Source organism: Odontesthes bonariensis, chromosome 8 (assembly GCF_027942865.1).
Source record: "Odontesthes bonariensis isolate fOdoBon6 chromosome 8, fOdoBon6.hap1, whole genome shotgun sequence".
Classification (NCBI taxonomy): Eukaryota; Metazoa; Chordata; class Actinopteri; order Atheriniformes; family Atherinopsidae; genus Odontesthes; species Odontesthes bonariensis.
Genome location: NC_134513.1, coordinates 35,228,815 through 35,247,920, shown reverse-complemented (window position 1 = coordinate 35,247,920; position 19,106 = coordinate 35,228,815). Strand labels below are relative to the sequence as shown.

General features: G+C 42.6%; 1 protein-coding gene across 1 annotated transcript in view; it reads right to left on the bottom strand.

Moving 5' to 3' along the window:
• Window positions 1-16,311, bottom strand: part of ptprr (protein tyrosine phosphatase receptor type R) — a 55,733-nt gene extending 39,422 nt beyond the window's left edge. The window contains exons 1-2 of the mRNA XM_075472295.1: window positions 15,878-16,311; window positions 4,931-5,217 (exon numbers count right to left, since the gene is read on the bottom strand). Coding sequence (XP_075328410.1) covers window positions 4,931-5,217; window positions 15,878-15,959 — 369 coding nt within the window. The 5' untranslated portion in view covers window positions 15,960-16,311. The remainder of the gene's footprint in view (window positions 1-4,930; window positions 5,218-15,877) is intronic.
• Window positions 16,312-19,106: the final 2,795 nt, after the last annotated feature.

The window sequence follows — 19,106 nt, the reverse complement described above, 5'->3', positions numbered from 1 at the left end:
CAAGTCGCCACTTTTTTTTTGTCTCATCTTACATTTTTTGGTCTTTTATCTTAGCACTATATAACTGTCTACCCTCAGATTTTATGTTTATAATTACAATAAGGCAATATACTACTTCCTTGGTTTGATAATGTTAAAGATGGTGCACAAGCACTTTGTTACTAGTACCTACCTCTAGGCACTTGGCTGCCTACCTGTTTGCACTTCAATAAAAACTTTGCTGAATTTGGTGCGATTTTTTTATTTTTATTATTATTATTATTATTATTATTTTCCTGCATAGATAGAGATATATATCGTATATCGAGATACAGAAAACACTAATCGAGATTATTGTTTTTCTCAAAATCGCCCAGCCCTATACGAGTATAAACATTTATTAGAAGGCAGCTCTGGTTTTAGTCGTAGATGTCAATAGTTCATAATGTCATTACCAACATACAGCTAAGGCTACATGTCTTCATGTGCTCTTAGACAGGATGGAAATCAGTTACCAGTCCTGCTACTTTAAGACGATCACCGATGTATCATTGACCATCGACACTGCACTGGCTGGCTTGTCATAGGTGAAGCCGTTTGTGCTCGAGTTGGCTAACTAGTAGGGCTGTCGCGGTTAGGGAATTCCCACCGCGGTGACTCATAGCCGCTCAACAGCGCGGTATGCGGTGATATCGCATTTTTGTTCATTAGGCTACTTTCCACGACATGCAATGTTAGATGAAAATCGAGCGCATAATCCGTCTTTTTCCCCAGCAATTCTTACATTTCACTTTGCTTTGCCTGTCATTTACTCACTCACAGACCAACATAGCGGAGATCAAGCAGCGCATACCCCAGTTCTGCAACATTGTTGCCAGTGCCACATGGCAAATATCAACATTGTTGCAGACCTGTGCACGTTTTATTTAGTAATGACGGAGAAAAACGAAGCAGATCAGTGCAGCAGTTGAGCTCACGTGTCCGGGATACAGTTTTTTTAAACAGACTGCCGCCGACCAACCAACCCCGGCACATTTTTTAAACTTTTTTTTTTATTTTTTTTATTATTATTTAATAGTTTCACACAGTTTTGTTGAAATGATCAGGTATTTCCCAACAGCAAATGTGCACACCAAGCCGTGGTTCTGTGGAAGCTAGTTTATTGTTGATATTAGACGGTCGCATTTACAACGTTAAACTTGGATAATAGGGGAAGATTCAAAGCCATAAAGTGTCCGGACTAGGCAGAGGAGTAAAGCCCAGATAAAGGTAGGCCACTGCATTTTATTTTAACTTCTATTGCTACGACACTGAGTAGGCATATTCTTGTAATATCAGCTGCCGAGGGAGAATGAGACCACAACGAGTAGCATGCAGACGTGTGTGCGTGTGCGGTGCCTACATGCAAAGATGACGACAGAAACGCGGCACCTCGCTGTGTTAATGTGTTTCTCCTGCCTTGCGGGGAATATACAATGTATCATTATTACTGTGCTGGCTTTAAAAAGTATCAGTTCTGTCAGTCGCTTTGTATCTACTGTGCAGTCTTAAAAACTCGTTCAGTTTCTCGAGTTGTTCTGCGCGTGCAAGCGGGCATGCGGTGGGCGGGGGCCTGGACACGCACCGCGGAGGTCCTCTCAGCACCGCGGTGATTGCATTTTGCGGTTATCGCGACAGCCCTACTAACTAGTTCTCCAACAAAGGTTCGAGGCACGACAGCAGCGGTTGCTATGCATGGCTTTTCTGTCTTTATAGAACTGTTATCTGATAAGATGTGCAGGAGGAGTTCTCCTGCTGATTCCACACCTTCTCCTCATCTGAAATTTGGGACTGTCGCGTAAGAGGAGGGAATAAATGATATTTTGTTTTGACGACATAATCAACAGTTGAAAGCCTTTAAACTTTGCTTAGTCCGTGAAATGGGAGCGAGAGTGCGCCGCTTATTGACTGGACACAGATGGAGGACAACACAAATAGCTTTGTCCACACACAAGCTGCTTTTACGATGTCAGGCCAACGTAAGCACTCATTCATGCACACGCGCGCTCTCTCACACACACACACACACACACACACACACACACACACACACACCCCAATTCTTGCTCCACCTGTTTAACAGTTATTAGTGCAACTTTTCAGAAAGCCCCGACAGCTGATCTCCCCATTGTCTTCCTCGTACAAACAGAATTGAGCTCATATTCTGACATCAGACCAAGAAGTATCAGCACTGAAAACTAAAATCCTCAATTTTTAAGTCCACACATAAAAGCTAGAGTTGGACTTTTTGTGTAAAATCTTCATAAAAAGTTTTTTTTTTTCCATGCCCAAAACTGCATTTACATCGGTAGGCACAACCACATAGAGGAATCTGCATTTATCAAAACGCCTGTGTTCATGTATAAAAGGCCTGTGATAACTCGTGATATCAGAGTCCGGTTCTGATGAGAACGTGTCATAATGGTGAAATGGGGAGAAAGCAGCACCCTGAACAGAGCTGGGCTGAAACAGAGTCTCAGTTAAGGTCGTTCATCTTTGATATGTGGAGAATGCAAACACCCAATGTCTGTTCTGTGTGGAACGCTGCTCGATTCGGTCAGAAAGGTGGTAGAGTCGGGGGTCAGAAAGAAAACATTAGATTAGAAAACAATTCAAGCACCAGTGTCCCACTACAGAAATGTTTCTGTTCACTGTCCCCCACGAACAATGAGGTGGGAATGTAAGATGTTTACATGTAAGATGACGGAATAAAACAAGACATATTTTCTATATGTACTGGTGCGACTAATTGCCCCACAAAATGGGCAGAAAATGCCTCGGGGTGGAACACAGCCCCCGGTCATTGCTAACCAACAGCGTGCTGTGACTGGACATAAATGAAGCGGAGCATCAACTCCTGGTGAATTCGGTTTCTAAACATGGACGTTTCAACTCTGTGTGGGAGAAACTGAACCTGCAGTCAGTTTGTATGAAACACAATAAATGTAAATGCCTGTTTGAAGGTCACTGCTGTTTATCTAACCGTTACACAACCACCCATTGTGAATGTAAGTGGGTCTCACACACACATACACTCATGATTAACATTACCATAGCAACAGAGAGAGCAGCATCCGTCCTCCAGCTCTATAGATAGAGAAGTCTGCAGAGCCTCATCAATCATCCACTCTCTGCCAGTTTCCTGACCTCTGACCTCCTCAGTGTCAGCTGCCTCAACAACTCCGTCCATCAGACCGTCGTATCAATGAGAAGGATGCTCACTCACAACAACATGCCACAGTTTAGTTGGTTTGTAAATGAAAGCTGTCAGATTAGAGTAATGTGTCAGCTCGGGATGCAGCAGACGCTTACTTAGGTACTCAAGGTATTCCATCGATTATTCCAGCAGTCAGACATGTTTGTTCTCTGCTAGCGTCCTTCTCAGCTAACGAGCCTCCTGATTTCCATTAAAATGCTAACATGGAATGTTCCCTTGTGTGTGTTCTACTCAGTGGACTGGATGTGTTAACAGGTAAATGGACTGTACTTGTATGGCGCTTTTCGAACTGACCACTCAAAGCGCTCCACATTCACCCATTCACTCACACTCAAGCTTAGTTTATAACTGCATGCTTTTTACTCATTCACACACATTCATACACCCATAGATGTATCGGTAGGCAATGTCGGGTTCAGTGTCTTGCCCAAGGAACCACTCAAATCACTCGAAGCCGGAGTCGAACCACCGACCTTCCGGTTGATAGGCCACTGTTCTCCCACCTTGTTGCTGGCTGCTTTCTGCTGAGTTGCACTGACTTTGTGATATTGCGGAAAGATAATTCAGTTTTACCATAAACACTGTACAGGATTTTCCTTTGTTTGACAATTCTCAAACTAACGTCCCAAACTTAGACATTTTTCATCTTTTCCTCTGATCGGGCTCCTCGTTGTTTCTCCGGTTTCCTCCATCGTACCATCAAATCGACCAAACGAAAGTGACCATGTCCACATAACGTTTTTGTCTCTGAGCTCCAGCGTCTTTTCTCAGCTGTTCCCAGTGAGGACGGAGGAGCTGCACCAGGCTTCTTACTCAAAGCACTCCGCCTTTTTTGAGCGACCGCTTTAAAAGCTTCTAGTTTAAAACGTTGTGAACTTTTCAGAAAGGCCCGTCTGACGTTACTGTGGCTGTTTGTCAGCAGAGCTCACACAGGCTGGTGGACCGTCGTCTCCCCGATCGTTGTGCTCTGGAGACGGTCGGTCCTCCTGAAAACTGTCCCCGTTTAACCTAAAATAACCCTGGAGCTGGACTCCCTGTAACAGCAGCTGATCATATTCTGTGAGATCGAGTTGTATCAGACTCATACGCTGATAAACAAACAGTACTGAGCAAAGGGGGCTCATACTTATCGTAAAACAGCGGCTGAAGTAGCGACGTGCTGTTTAGTTGTTGTTTTATTTGTTTTTAAAGAAATGCCACAGTAACAGACACCTCCTGGCGTTCAGCACCTCGGTGACAGTAAAAACCGTCTGTGGAACCGAAGGACCACTGAGCAGAACATATCTGTGTGGATTAAACGAAGCATCGAAGCAACATTTGTTTCAAGGATTTTTTGTAATTTTATTCGAGCTACTCGAGGAATGGTTTCAGCCCTCGTGTTAGCCACAGCCGGTGTGCTGATGCTCTGAGGATTTATCTTACGATGTTGGTCTGTTCTCTGCACATGAAGGTGTTGAACCTGGAGGAAGCCTCCCCTTTGGAGACAATCACACAACCAGCCCAACAAGAACGACGTAAAAACACTCAAAAACCCTTCACCGCTCATACAGTTAAGAACTTCCAGATTATTCACCAGCACACAGAGAATGTGTCCTCAAACCTTTGGCAAAAAGAGACATTTCCTTTCTTTTTCATCACCCGCAACTTCCAGCCTCACATTCACAACAACACGTGTACAGGGAACAGATCACTCACCACGGTGACCAGATGTTGTGCGGACACAGCGGCGTGCTCCGGCTGCACCCCGTGATGTGGTCGTGCCAACACATTGAGGCCTCGCTGGCCAGCGGGCTCCTGAAGAAACGGAGACTCTGACAGAGGAACTGGCGACTCTTCGGATAACCTGGTGGGGTGCTGATGGTGACGATGATGACGGTGGTGATGATGGCGGGTCTGTGGCAGGTTGTCTGCTACATGCTTTGGATACAGAGGAGGGAAGCGACCAGGGCGGCGAGTAGGGAAGGAGTCGCCAGCAGAATGCTCTGTGGAGAGAAGGAGATGGATGGTAAATGTCTCCTGGATGTAAGAAACTCTTCCTGAACCTCCACCCAGCTTACATGCTTTCAGCTTACAGAGATGTTACAGAGTGATGCAGCTTTTTTAATAAACAATCTGAAGTTCTGGAATAAACATCAGTCAACAGCTGGTTAGCAGTGTGACGACAGAACATTTCATCGGTTTGTCAGGTGGTACAGCTGCTTTCCGGAGTGGGTGAGATGAACTGGTCTACTCTGGCCCGGTCATGGCTGCCGCATTGGGTTTGATTTGGGACGTGAAGATGCGCCATATTCTGACAAAACAACGAACCATGTGTGGTGACGGAAACACAGTACAGACACGGACCTGGTCCAGTTCCAACACCCAGACTACATGGCTTGATTCTGGGGTGTCAAAGCTGTTCCAGTGCTGGTTCAAGGTCAACGCATCAGTTCTAAGTTGGTTCGAGCTAAGACTTGCCTTGGTTTGATCTCCCAACAACCACAACAGAGCCATGTCACTTTAAATGTCTCGTCTTTGTTGTCAAGTTCACGTCCACCGTTCTAAATTAATGTGCTGGATCAGTCACAGTCACTGGTGTCAGGCAGCTTTGAGAGCATCTACATCTTAATATATACATTTATCTGAATGTCTCATTTAAACATACAAATGTAGGTGTTTTCCTGCAGCCTCTGAACAGCAGAGGCTGGTGAATGTAACACTACATGAGCCTCACTGCCCCTCTGAACTCTTATCAAAAGGTTGAAAAGAAAATGAAGGAAATCAGTGCGCAAAACAGCCTTAATAGGACAATAACAACACTAAATAATCTGAAAGTGGTGTCTGGGACTATTTCAGATTTATGCTATAAATGGTATAGTAACGACCGAAAATGAGGGCATTTGTTTATTTTATACAAAGCAGCAGTCTCACTGAATAATAACATCTGTAGACTCCACCCAGCTGAGGCACCACATATAAGTAAGAAAACATCAGATGCATGGGCGTCAATTGGGTATGGCAAGGTATGGCAGCTGCCACAGCTTGGCTCCAGGGGAAAATGAAAATGTTCGTTTTTCTTTTTTTTTTTTTAATTAATTTATGGAATTACTCTGTGTCAATTTGTATTGATTATTCTATTATTTATTACATATAAATGAACTACAAATGAAATTTTGAACAACATCTATTTATCTAAGTGTCATCTTCCCCAACACTTGTATCACCTATCTCTCAGCCCCCCCAGAGCCGTATATAGAGAGAGTTCGGCCAACTCAAATCATGGGCACCATCAACAGCGAAGATTCCACAGCGTAAGCCTATGGGCCGCATATGTCAGAATCGCTGAATTTAAAATACATATAAGGCTCGATATATCATCAAACTTCGCTTGTAGTATTATCAAGATCCCTACATATGAACTCAAACATTAAGAACATTGTTCGTATACAAGGAGTTTGCTTAAAAGAGGTTCTTGTTAACACAGGACCTAACTTATCAACTCGCCTTCTTAACCAGACATCTCTTATTTCACAAACACATGCATGAATAAAACTCTCATTTCTAAATTGGCCAAATACACACAAGTTCAATACATCCAAAATGTTCATGACTAACTACTGAATTCTTCACAAAGTTACAGTTTTTTTGCAAAACACATAAGAAAATGATAACGCGATTGACAGTATAGGATGAGGCTATGGACGTGAGTTTCAGTAAGATGTAAATCGCAGGGGAAAAGGACCATAACATTAGCCCAATAGTAGGGGTGCAACGGATCAAAAAACTCACGGTTCGGATCGTTCCTCGGATCAGTCACGGATCGGATAATTTTTCGGATCAGCAAAAAAAAAAACAAACAAATAGACAAGACAAATAAACATGTTTTGTCTTTTTCTTTATTAACACTTTTAAATTATTAAATTGAAATATATAAAATCAACTTAAAGTGCACAATTAACATCTTCTTTTCAACATAATCAAAGAAAAACAACTTAAAGTGCAACATAAAAACACACCGATAGCGTTTGTGATCGCTTTAGCCCGGTCGGATTGTGAAGGAAGGGGCTGCTTAAACGCCGCGGTGATGAGCGGTTGTTCACCCGCTTTCGGTTTCACTCCTGTCAGTGAAACACCGGGGGGATGTCGCTGCAAATGCGTGGCCATGCTCGATGTGTTTCCACTGTTGTGTGGCTTTCTTGTGCCACAGTGCCTACACACCGTCACGGTTTTATCCACCAACCTCTTTCCTTCTTCATTAAATTTGACAGGGAAGCCAAAATGCTCCCAAACAGGGGATTTAAATGACGTGGGGCGTGAAGCTTTTCTGTTCCTCCGATCGCCATGACCACGCTGTGTTGCAGGTTAGGGGTTTTCTTTATGTTAGCTATCGCTATGTCAGCTACGTGTTATGTCTGTGTGGTAACCTAGCCTAACCTATGTTTGTGTGGCAGCGCGAGTATATGGAAACAGACGTAGCACTACAGACAGCAATTATCGTTACAGTAGTCACCGAAGTCTAGCCTACTTTTATTTTCCATGCCCACTGTTCTACATGTTGTACGCTGAGGACAATAAATCACAAACGAGCCATAGGACTGTTTGCTTATTGAAGAGGGAACTGTTGCAGACTTTTACCCAGAGCGTGGAAAGTAGCTCTGTCCCTGAAACTAGCAGGAATGGTAACGGCTGTGTGAGGACTGAACATGCGCACAATTTTTTTTTTCATAAATCAATCCGCGGATCATGTGTGTGCCGAACCGAAATAATTGATCCGAACGGATCACGGATCAAACTCTCTCTATATACGGCTCTAAGCTCTGACAAATATTGAAGATAACTCAACATTTATTTTGGGAGTAAAGAGTTAAAACAAAAACAAATGCTAGAAAATAAATAAAATGGTCACTAAAATAATGCATCCTTGAGCAAAAAAAAATGTGTTTTTGCATAATATAATATTTTAAAAAATGTGCTGAGCCAGGGGGTGCCGATCTATCTCACCGTGGTGCCACTAAAAATACCCTAGCCTCGCCCCTGCCAGGTAGTGAAGGCGGGATTCAGCCTGTTAACGAGGCTGTCCACGTCAGCACCTCCGCCGCTAATGCTAATGCTAACAGGGAGACGGAGACGAGCCCATTGTTATGTTAGCAGCTATGTGAGTGAGACTGCATTTGCACACAGATAAGCTACATAGCAGACTTTTGTAGTGATTATTTGCATGTATATTTATTGATTGATGCTGTAGTCATGTGACTATAGTGACCTTGCCATACCTTAGCTCTGGCTGAATTGACGCCGCTGATCAGATGTTCCACATCGTCCGACTGCCTGTTATTCAGCACAGTCAGTTACAGCAGGTCCTACGTGCTCTATACAAAGAAAGGCGGCCCATCACTGTAGCTTTGGATGGGGGGGGCAGCATCTGTCTCAAACATTAATCAATCCTCGGGTGTTGCCATGAAGCAGAATGGCTTGAGAAAAACGTTGAGTTTTGACTGACGAATGTGTAGAAATACAGATGAATGGTGGCACCGGTGCAACCACATTTACACACCTGGAGTCGTCTAGAATCAGGAATTAAACTCTACTTAGATCTATTTACCAATACTTTCACGATGATAATACAATAAGAGAAAAAATCCAAAGTATGCATTGCAAATAAAGCAGTCTCCTTTTTGTACACTCCAAACATATTTCAACAACCGACACACAGGTTAGATTTAATGTGGTAGTAACATCGAGCTACTGCGTATAGTGGTGTCAACAAATAAGCTAACACGGGTATCTTATGATACCAGTCCCTAAGTTCATATATTGATATAAGTCTATTCAAACACAGACACACTCTGATAGGAAGCACTTCAGAGGAATTTATCCAAAAGTCATCCAAATGATGATGAGGATGAAGATGAAGAACTGTAGAGAGGAAACAAGCTTTGATCACTCAGTGTAAAACTGCTGGTTGCAAACAGTTGCCTTTCCTTGTTTGAACCCGTCGACCTCAAACACATCCCACTGAGCAGAGGCTGAGCCAGCAGGAACGGAGATGAGAGCAGGAGATTCCATCCGTCTCTGCACTCACAGGCGGGCTGACAGGAAACCCCTGAAACCCACAGAACTCACCCAGCCGTGATGAAGACTAACGCTGAATAATTCATTTAGAGACGTTATTTACTCTGGGTTAAAAGGCAACTATGTACTGCAGAAGCCCCCTGCTCCACATTCATAAGTAAAGACGCTCAAACTGAGGCTGAAGGGAGCAGAAGTGGACCCGTCTATTTAAAGAACACACAGATCAGAACATGGAGGAGTCATCAGCAGCACTTCCTGAGCTCCTGACTTCCAGACGTGACACGAATGCAAAGGTTGATCAAAGAAAAAGCTGCATTAAAATCTGAAAGATCAACTCTAAAACAAACCTATAAGTCTGAAATAAATTAAAGGTGTTGCCCAAACCAACACTGGCATCATGTATGTCTGCAAACAAACCAACAGCCACAGCCTGAAGACCAGTGCACAGTGTTCAATTTTCTCATCCTCCATGATGGCGGCAAAATATGAACCGTCAATGCTTCCTTGCAGCCCCTCCAACCAAAGACGAGGCTTCACTTACCTCACAAAGCTCACACAACTTTGTGGGACCTGGATAAATTGCCATCTATGTAGCAGCCGTTACATCTGATGTGTCAATATTTTACTTTGACAAGTGAAAAGCAGTTTTTAAAGAAAATTGTCTCCCATCGCTCCTCTCATGCGCTTCTTCTTTTTACGGTTTGGTAGAAATGATAGGTGCTTACAAAACGAAAGGTCACGTGATGAGAAAAGGGGAGCAAAGATACAGGGGGGGGCCTCGACTTACAGACTGGCTTAACTTAGCCCACCTTCATCACTTCCCTGCATTTAAAGTCAAACTCCTGCAGTTATCAATCCACTCAATCCATCAATTCATCTGTACTCCTGAATACCGTATTCATTGAGATTTCTGCCAGAGAAAAAACATGAAAAAAATAGCAGGGATCTATTAACATGCTAATCTGATCCTGCCCACATGGCAGTTCTGCAGCATCTTCTCCGACTCGATGAAACTGAGTCAGCTGAGATTGTAAAGACCAAAAAGCCCTAAAATAAGGATCTGTTGCTGACTGTCACTCACTGAGCGCGACACTCATCAGCGTACACAACTGCTGCCTTGTGTACCAAGACACTTACAGTTTGTGTGCAGCAACTGCAAACAAGACAACATATTAAAAAAATAAACTCAACAGATGACAAACATACCTACTTCATGGTTTCTGCTGGACAAATGGCTGGAACAGCATCCGTCTTTAGAATTATTTCAGAGGCAGAACTCTTTTTGGGTCAAATTTCCAAAGCAGAAGTGAACAGTGCAGACCGATGTCCTCTCATATTTCTGATGGGACACTTCTGCTATAGATTAACATCTTTGGGTAAGACATGGCTATCATGAAAAAAAAAAAAGAGTAAAAAACTTTCTCCTCAGGTTAGCAACTTCTCATTTCATCAGTTCCTCTAAGGTCCAACCAGTTAAGACTGGTTCCATGAATGTTCTACTGTTGGAAGACTGTTGGAAGCAGACACCCTCTCTACCTGTAAGACCAGGCTTAAAACTTTCCTTTCTGATAAAGCTTATAGTTAGGGGTGGCTCAGGTGAGCCTGAAACATCCCATAGTTAAGCTGCTATAGGCCCAGACTGCTGGTGGAGCTCCCATGATGCACCTCTCCTCCCTTTGCTCTCTTTCCTCTGCATGTGCATATGACATCATTGTTGTCATTAACTTGTGTTTCTCTCTCAGCAGGTGTCCCTGGCCTGGTGTTACGCTGCTTGTTGTCCCCTCTTTCCTGTCCTCTCAGCCCCCAGCTGGTCCAGGCAGATGGCCGCCTTCCTGGTTCTGGTTCTGATAGAGGTTTCTTCCTGTTAAAGGGAGCTTTTCTTGTTGTCCAAGGAGCCTAAATCCAGTTAAAGCCAGCAGTTACAGAGATTAATTAAAAGTCTGCATCGTATTTTGCTTTGTTAAAGACAAACAGGAGTAGCTGTGATACAGAGCTAGTCCTCTGAGATGATTGGAATGCTGACACAGCTTCTCTGCATCTCCTGACTACTTTTCTCCCTAGCGACAGCGTCCTGGTTGCTACGCATGATGCTGAGCAGGGCTGTGATTGGACAGGCCCTGCCTTGCCTCTGTGGGAGCTGAGAGGAAATCATGAGCTGAATTAGAGTCAAGGAGAAACCTTCAGTCAGGTGCTTCTGTGTGTACACATGATTTCTCTTTTAGCTTTTACATACTCTGTGTGGACCATGTGTTTGAGGCAGAGAGCTGTGGTTGGAACATGGTGGCACTTTTTCTCTGGTACCAAAAGCACAGACGGTACTGTAGAAGACGACAGTGATGCTAGACAATAACAAATGTTAGAAATGGTGGCAGCAGGTGCAGCAACAGAACTCCTGAGAAATAACCAGACACATGTTAAGTCTTTTAAAGTCTGAGTCAACAATCAGAGATGACTTCCAGGCAACTAAAGACCAGAACACAAACTGTGACCCGGAACATTTAAAGGAAGATGAACATCCAGATCGTAACTGAGCCCTAAGTGCCCTAAAGTAGTCCAGATTCAGCCCCAACGTGTCCAATACCTGAGGACAACTACTTCCACGGAGCTGCAACCACTGATGTCTTAAAAAGAAAAAAAAAGTCTATTTGCTTCTTTCTTTTTTTTTTTTTTTTTAGATGTGTAGGAAGATGTGGACGTAAAATACCTCAACACAACTAACAACAGCTTTCTGGAAGCCATAATAAAACCTTGTCCAGGTTTCTCAATGTGTGTACTACATAAGAAGTAGTATGGATTATCAGTTCAGAGGCTCAGAGGCACAAACTGAGGCCCAAAATAAACACTTGAAAGATGGATTTTGACCAAAAGCACCAAGAACTTAAATAGCTCAGGGTGTTTTTCAGGGAACTAAAAGATTGCAGCTCTGGATCTTCTACGTTTCCACTAAAGTCCAACATTCAGGGTGGATTTGATGAACTGAGGCCGTCGAAATGTGAAAGTGTGTCGGAGCTGCAGCACTGAGCAAAGCTCAAGTCTGATCCAAATATGTTCGTGTTACACATTCCTGCAGGTTGTGATGTGCAGATTTTAATTTGTGCTTCAGGTAAATAACCACTGTAAGGTCCTGTCCACACTGACACAGATACTAAACATATTCACCTCTCATCTGAATGCAAACGTTTTTTTCTGCCTTGCTCATTTTGCTGAGTCTAAATAAATATCTAAAGCTACATTTGACAATGTTACGTCACCTTACAGGTACCAGCAGACGTTTGCCCTTCCCATTATTTGGGCTTTAAACAACGGTTTAAACCAGCAGATGGTGGAACAGATTTTAAATGTTGCCAAGGAGAGTGGAAGGAGAAGTTTCCCATGTCCACTGCTTCCTTTGAGTGAGCTCCATCTGCTGTTGGCCCAAGCCTCATCAGAAATGGGCTCCATGGAAGGGTGGCTTTCAAGAAGCCGTTCTCAAGTAAGGGAAACAGGGAGAAAAGGCTGAGCTGTGCCAAATGACACAAGAAGTGGGCTGAAAATCAGTGGCAGCAGGTCTGATGGAGGGATGAATCCTCCCCAGAGCCCGGAGCTCAACATTACTGAAGCAGTGTGGGATCATGTTAGCAGAGAACGGAACAAAAGGCAGCCCACATCCAAAGAAGAGCTTTGGGATGTCCTTCAAGAAGCCTGGAGAACTATTCCTGAAGACTCCTTAAAGAGAGGACAGAAAGCTCGTCTGAGAGGGTTCAGGCTGTGTTGGAGGAGAAAGGAGCTCAGAGCAGATATTCACTTTAAAGCTGCTTAGAATTGTTGCGCAAAATGCGAGCACAAAGTTTAAAAGTTAAAGATGAATGTGACAGAGGGAAACGTGGAAATAAACCATCTGGAAATTCTCAAGCAGACATGTTCCGTGCTGCAAACCCCATCCCAAAAGGTTTCAGGTAACCTCCAGGATACAACCTTCCAACCAAGGAGATAAAAGAACTTCTAAAGACCCGGGCTCATGGAAAAGGTTTCTGCATTCATCAACTCATGAATGCTAATTAAGACCACGAGGAGGGCACATATTACACTGGTTACCTGTTCAGATTGATTTTAAGATTCATTCATTAGGATTTAAGGCAGATGTGCTGACTGAGGGCTTCATAGTTCCTCCAGTATCTCTCTTTAAGAGCAGATTATAGTTCTGCGTCTATCGTCTTGACGTGTTGCTTTGCTCTGGTCGCGAACCACTTTTCATGTTATGGTTCTGCAACCATAACGTGACTCTCGCGAGTCGCGAGAACTTCGGTGGGGGGAGTGTATATATTCCGCTGACACGCTGATCCTGGTCAAAACAACAATGGCGCGTCTGCAAGATACTATGGAGATGGATATGGAGTTGCTCGACCTTGAAGAAGAAAGGATTCTGCTATTGGAGTTGGTGAAAAGACGAAGGAGGAAGCGTAGGTGGTCTGTACGCCCGTTGAACCAGACCAGGGAAGAGACTGGGGAGTTTGCTACTCTCGTTAAACCCGGAAAAGCACACCGAGGACCAATCACAGCCGCTTTTGTCTGCGCACTTCCGTTGGTGGTCTGCATGCGTCTGTTGCGTAGTCAGGATTTTTTTGAGGTGCACGAGAACGCGCGCAGAGCCTCTGCGTGGGGGAGTGGTCAAGATTTTGACGCTCGCAGAGGCTCTGCGTCCGAGCGTCAGAGGCTTTGCGTCTGAAGCATAAATCAGGCTTTAGAGTGTTCGACAAAGCAGAACAAAACCATCTAATGATGCTGCTCCAGGTCTGAAATAGCTTTTCAGAGTTTAAGAGAAAAGATGAAAAGATTTTACATCTAAAAACCTTTTCATTCAATCTGGAAGCTACATTTTGTAGAAACTTACAATTCTGTTTTTAATATCGATAAATTGATTTTTATCTATTGCAATTTTTACCTTTATCAACATGTTTGTCATTGGAGTTTTTGCCTGATTTAGTTTGTATTTTATGAAATATTTCATAATTTATCATTGTTGCTTGCAATAGCTTTGTATGTTTTATTATCTTAACTGTTCATCTTTTGCTGCCATCTCATTAATGATGTTAATTAGTCTCATGTTTTATTTCCAATATTTTGTCAGTCCCTCGTAAAATCACTTTAAATGACATTTTGAGTTGTTAAAGGATGTTACAGTAGATAAATAAACATGTGAGGAAGCAACACTAACAAACAAACAAACAAAAAAAAAAGGTAAAATGGGTCAGTTCTTTTTATCTGAACTTGAAAGCTTCCAGCCAGCAGGTTTACCTCGTGTAAATTAAGCCCTTCATACCCGGTCTGAAGGTTTACTCTGACCTACATTTACTTTTGAGGCTTCAAGCAGGAAACAAATCACTGAACAGCCCCTGAAGACGCAGAGAGGATGCTGCAGCAAATTCAAATAACAGTCCAAGCTGGAGATATCAGATCTGTTTTCCCTTCCTGATGTTACAGTTACACTAAAAAATACCCCCCATTAAAGCTGCAGTCTGCAGGATTTGTTGTTGTCATACGTAAAGTCCTAATTTTTGGCATTTTAAGAGTTTACATGATCTATCGGAACGCTTGAAGTTGAAAACGGTGACCTCCGTAGTAGCAAAATGCAAGAAATGCTTATTTTTTAACCGAAAAATAAAAAGTTATTCAACTTCCTGTCCCGCCCCATCAAAACACATGAGAACTCGTGCACGTCTACTTGCACGCCAGATGCGCTTACACGACTCCTCATTCATCAACTCACCTGTCATTTGCGATCATGGAAGACACAGTAATTAGACTAGCCCGTAATGAAGTTCAATAGTCCAGATAAATAAGCGTGGGGACGAGCCTACCTTGTATCGCGCGTGCACAATCGGTGATTGACAGGCAGCAGAGCCCAGCTCGTAAACCTGATTGGTTACCTTTTACCGGTCCGGTCTGCAATTTTGTAAACAAACCTGCTGGCTTTGGAGGGACCTAGCGGGACATATGGGGGACCTAGAGAACTCTTTTTTTTTTGTATTGGGGTATTTAATGTACTACTTTCAGAATCCCCGGACAGTTCCAGGCATTATGCTTGAAAAAGAGTTGCAGACTGCAGCTTTAATCAGGGCTGAATTCAGTTTGGAGGCTTGGACTGTTTGGGAGCAGAATTTGACCAAATAAATACCAGATAAATCAAAGACGTACACAGACTTCACTGTGGAACTTACTTTACAATATCAGCTCTCCCCGTGGGATATTTTCAGTATTACATACATATTAGTTATGCCTTTTCTATAACTAATCGACTAATTCCAGGTTCATATCGCATCATTAAGGATGGTTGTGAGGATTTTAATGTACAATACTGAAGATTAATGGGCTACAGACAACATCTACTATCATTACAATTAAAATAACCCCAATGAATTGAATTCACTGGGGTTATTTTAACTACTCAGCACAAATATTCCGGGGAGCGTTTCAACGCAAATGTTCACATTTAAGCAGCCTGTTTCATTGTTATTAGGTGGATAGCAGAAAGGCCAATTCAATAACCAACATGGTGTGTCAATCTTGCAAATATTTGTAGTCTAAGGAAGCCTGCAGAGAGCAGACGCTTACCTGGGATCAGCAGCTGTGTCCATATTACACACAGCGACAGAAACATGGTGAGAAATCCTCCTCTTCCTCCTCTGCGTCTCATGCTTCCTCTCTGCAGGTCAAACTGAAATAAATCGGCTCCTCAGCACAGTAATGGTGCAGCAAGGGTAGCAGACAGCGTATGTTTTTGTTGATCTGTTTGTGGGTCCGAAGAAGGCAGCTGCCACAGCTCCAGAGCTCCGCTCGTTCTCCGCCGGGGCCCCTGATGCTCCTTCCCCACCCTGCGGTGTCCTACAGCGGTCTGGCTGATGGAGGAACAGCCGCTCTGAGGTGGTGGTGGCAGCAGCCCCGAAGCCCACAAGCTGGCTTTTTTTCCATCTGTGGCTCGACGCTCTTGCTGTGTATGTTGAGATTTGACGTTCAGGTGAAGGCTGGCTGGCGAAGATCGGGCGAAGATGATGACAGCGAGAGGAAGGGGCGGGGGAAAGGCGTGGTGAGGAAGAGGAGACGTACAATAAATCACCAGTTTTAATTAATTAAGGAAAAGCAAATAAATATAAAAATTTAAAAAATTCAATACATTTATTTCAGTGATTTACCATGGTCCAAAAGTAATTAAATAATTCCTCCACTGAAACGTTTAAACTTGGATAAAACGACCTTTGGCCGCTTCACTGGCCTATAATTATAATGCTATTTTATGACAGTGTAGGCTTTATAGGGAAAAAAAACATAGGCACCATGTGCAAAACTGCTTCCTAATTTAGTTAAATAAATAAACTAAAATGAATATAAAAATAAATATTTCTACCGTAGTTATCCAACTCAGCAGCTTCACTTAGTCCGCTTTGATGTTTATGCTAGCTAACATGCTAAAACGGAACCGCACTAGCTCCTTATGTTAATGCTGAGTCATTTTGTTGTATAAATATTGTTTAATATTTTGTTATACAAACCGTCAACTACAAAAAAAAAAAACTCTAAGGTCCTTGCTTGTATTGACAAGACTATGATACAACACGGTTTCTGACTACCGTTTGTAAGTAGCTTAAAGTGACCATCCGGGATTTTGGACACAGGATCTCATTTCCGAGTCAGCCAGGGTGTAAGAAATGTGTCCAGAACGTTTTTTTTGCATTCCATGCAGTCCTTGTGAAATCCCATATCCCTGTTGCTAAGCTAGCGAAAGTGAACGGCTATGCTCTAGCCTGTCCCAAAAACAGTCTTTTCCAGTTTAAACAACATTCAAAACAAAACCGTAATTATGCCAGGCTCCGAATGTAAATGTTTGTCTTCATATAATGAGGTTTGAAATAAAACCGACCTAGCACTGCCTGGATTTTAGAATGTTGAGGGACTATTTTCTTGGGGTCAGCGCAATTTTACCTCGCTGTCTTCAGTTGTGATGTAACCACTGTCATCAACAGGGAGCCGCACGAGAGATTGATGGTGATCTAACACAATTCCAAGTTTGGTTAACTTCCTAAACGCCCCCATCAACACATATATTTGCATCGATAACCTGCCATGATAATTGAGTTGCTTTCAGTGTTAAATAAATAGGTTTAGAGTGTTTTCGGGGCAGGCTAGACCATAGCTGTTCACTTGCACTTGTTTTTGCGGTAGGTGTGCCAGAAAGCAAGTCGAAGTACATCCGCTCAGCTCCCGGGCCTCTCCCGGGCCTCTCCCGGGCCTCTCCCGGGCCTCTCCCGGGCCTCTCCCGGGCCTCTCCCGGGCCTCTCCCGGGCCGGTCCAGCAAAGTTACATAGCGCAGTTTTTCCAACTCAGACCCCCGAAGGGCATAGAAGACAGGCCAATCGTAATATTAAAACTCATTCTAGCCGCACAATTTTTTTCAAGCTGTTATTTTAAGGTAGAAATGTTACATAGTATTGATTTAATTAGTCAAACCAACTGATAAAATGGCCGCCAGCGACCTGAAAGGAATTTAATATTGCAAATCTTTCCAGCTTTCTAAGTTACATTTGTCTGTTATAATTAGCTATTGTTGGATAAGATTAAATTTATTGTTGATGTCGAAATAAAAAAAGGCTTAACTGTGTCGCCAACTTGTTAAAGTATCTTCCATAGATTCAGAAAAACAGCTATATTAAATTAATTATGGCTTCCTTTCAGGCCTAAACATTTTAGAGGAAAAAACAAATGGATACCTCTTGTGTAAACTTATTTTAACCACTTCTACCTTTTTTTCTTTCATTATTGAGGATTGTTTACAATATAAACTATGAAGGCTTTTTTATATAAAGTATGAATGAAAGAATTGCCATGATTTGTGGTTTTGGTTTTGTTATTTGTCTCTTTTATTGATTGAGTTTTGTCTCTTTTGGTCTTTTTTATTTTTCTGTTTATACCCGGTTCATACACTAGATGTCCTCAGTCACCATATTTTGTCCTCAGCTTCTCATGACCACCACTTCCCTTATATTTTATCAGCTCACATGTATTCTACATCATAGTATTGATGGGGTTAGGGTTAGAGTTGATCAGGGGTCAAATGGGTCAAGGTCAAATCCCACCTTGAAGGCTTCAGATGACCTCCATGATGCAACCTTCCTACCCTAACCCCAAAGACAAATCTAAAAATAAGATGTCCCCTTAATTTAGCTATGTTGCTAATGCTTATGTTCATGATTTTTTTAATTTTATGTCATGGACACACACCAAGTATATTGTTGTAAAATATTATATTGCAAAAATACAGTTTGACTTCTTTCAATGATACACAACATACTTTAAAAATAGGTCAAGTACAAAGACATTAATTCGTTTCTAATTCATGAAAAGCAGTCATTTTGAGTCTCGTTATTTAGTGTCTGTTACACAGCTATTGATCCCTTTGAGTCAGTGTTGGCTGTTATTACATTTTTTTGTTTTTTTCTGTCTTTTTTGGTTGTTTTGCATCGTTTTTGTCGTCACATAATGTATCTTTGCAGTTGATTTCCGTTCCTCTTGGTTGTTTTGAGTGTTTGTGGTTTTTTGTCTCTAACTCAAGATCAGCTGAGCAGCATCACAGGAAATAATGAGTCACAAAGATTAAAAGCTCCAAACACGTTTTCAGATGACAGATAACCTAACAGCTTTTCAATGCAAGTATTTCTGAATTCCCCCCACTGGGGGATGAATAAAGTATTTTTCTATTCTATTACAGTGAAGAGATAAGAAGGAATAAAATGTGCAAAATAAATCCAGGTAAGAACACAATTTTTAAAACTAGACACTAGGTCCAAAC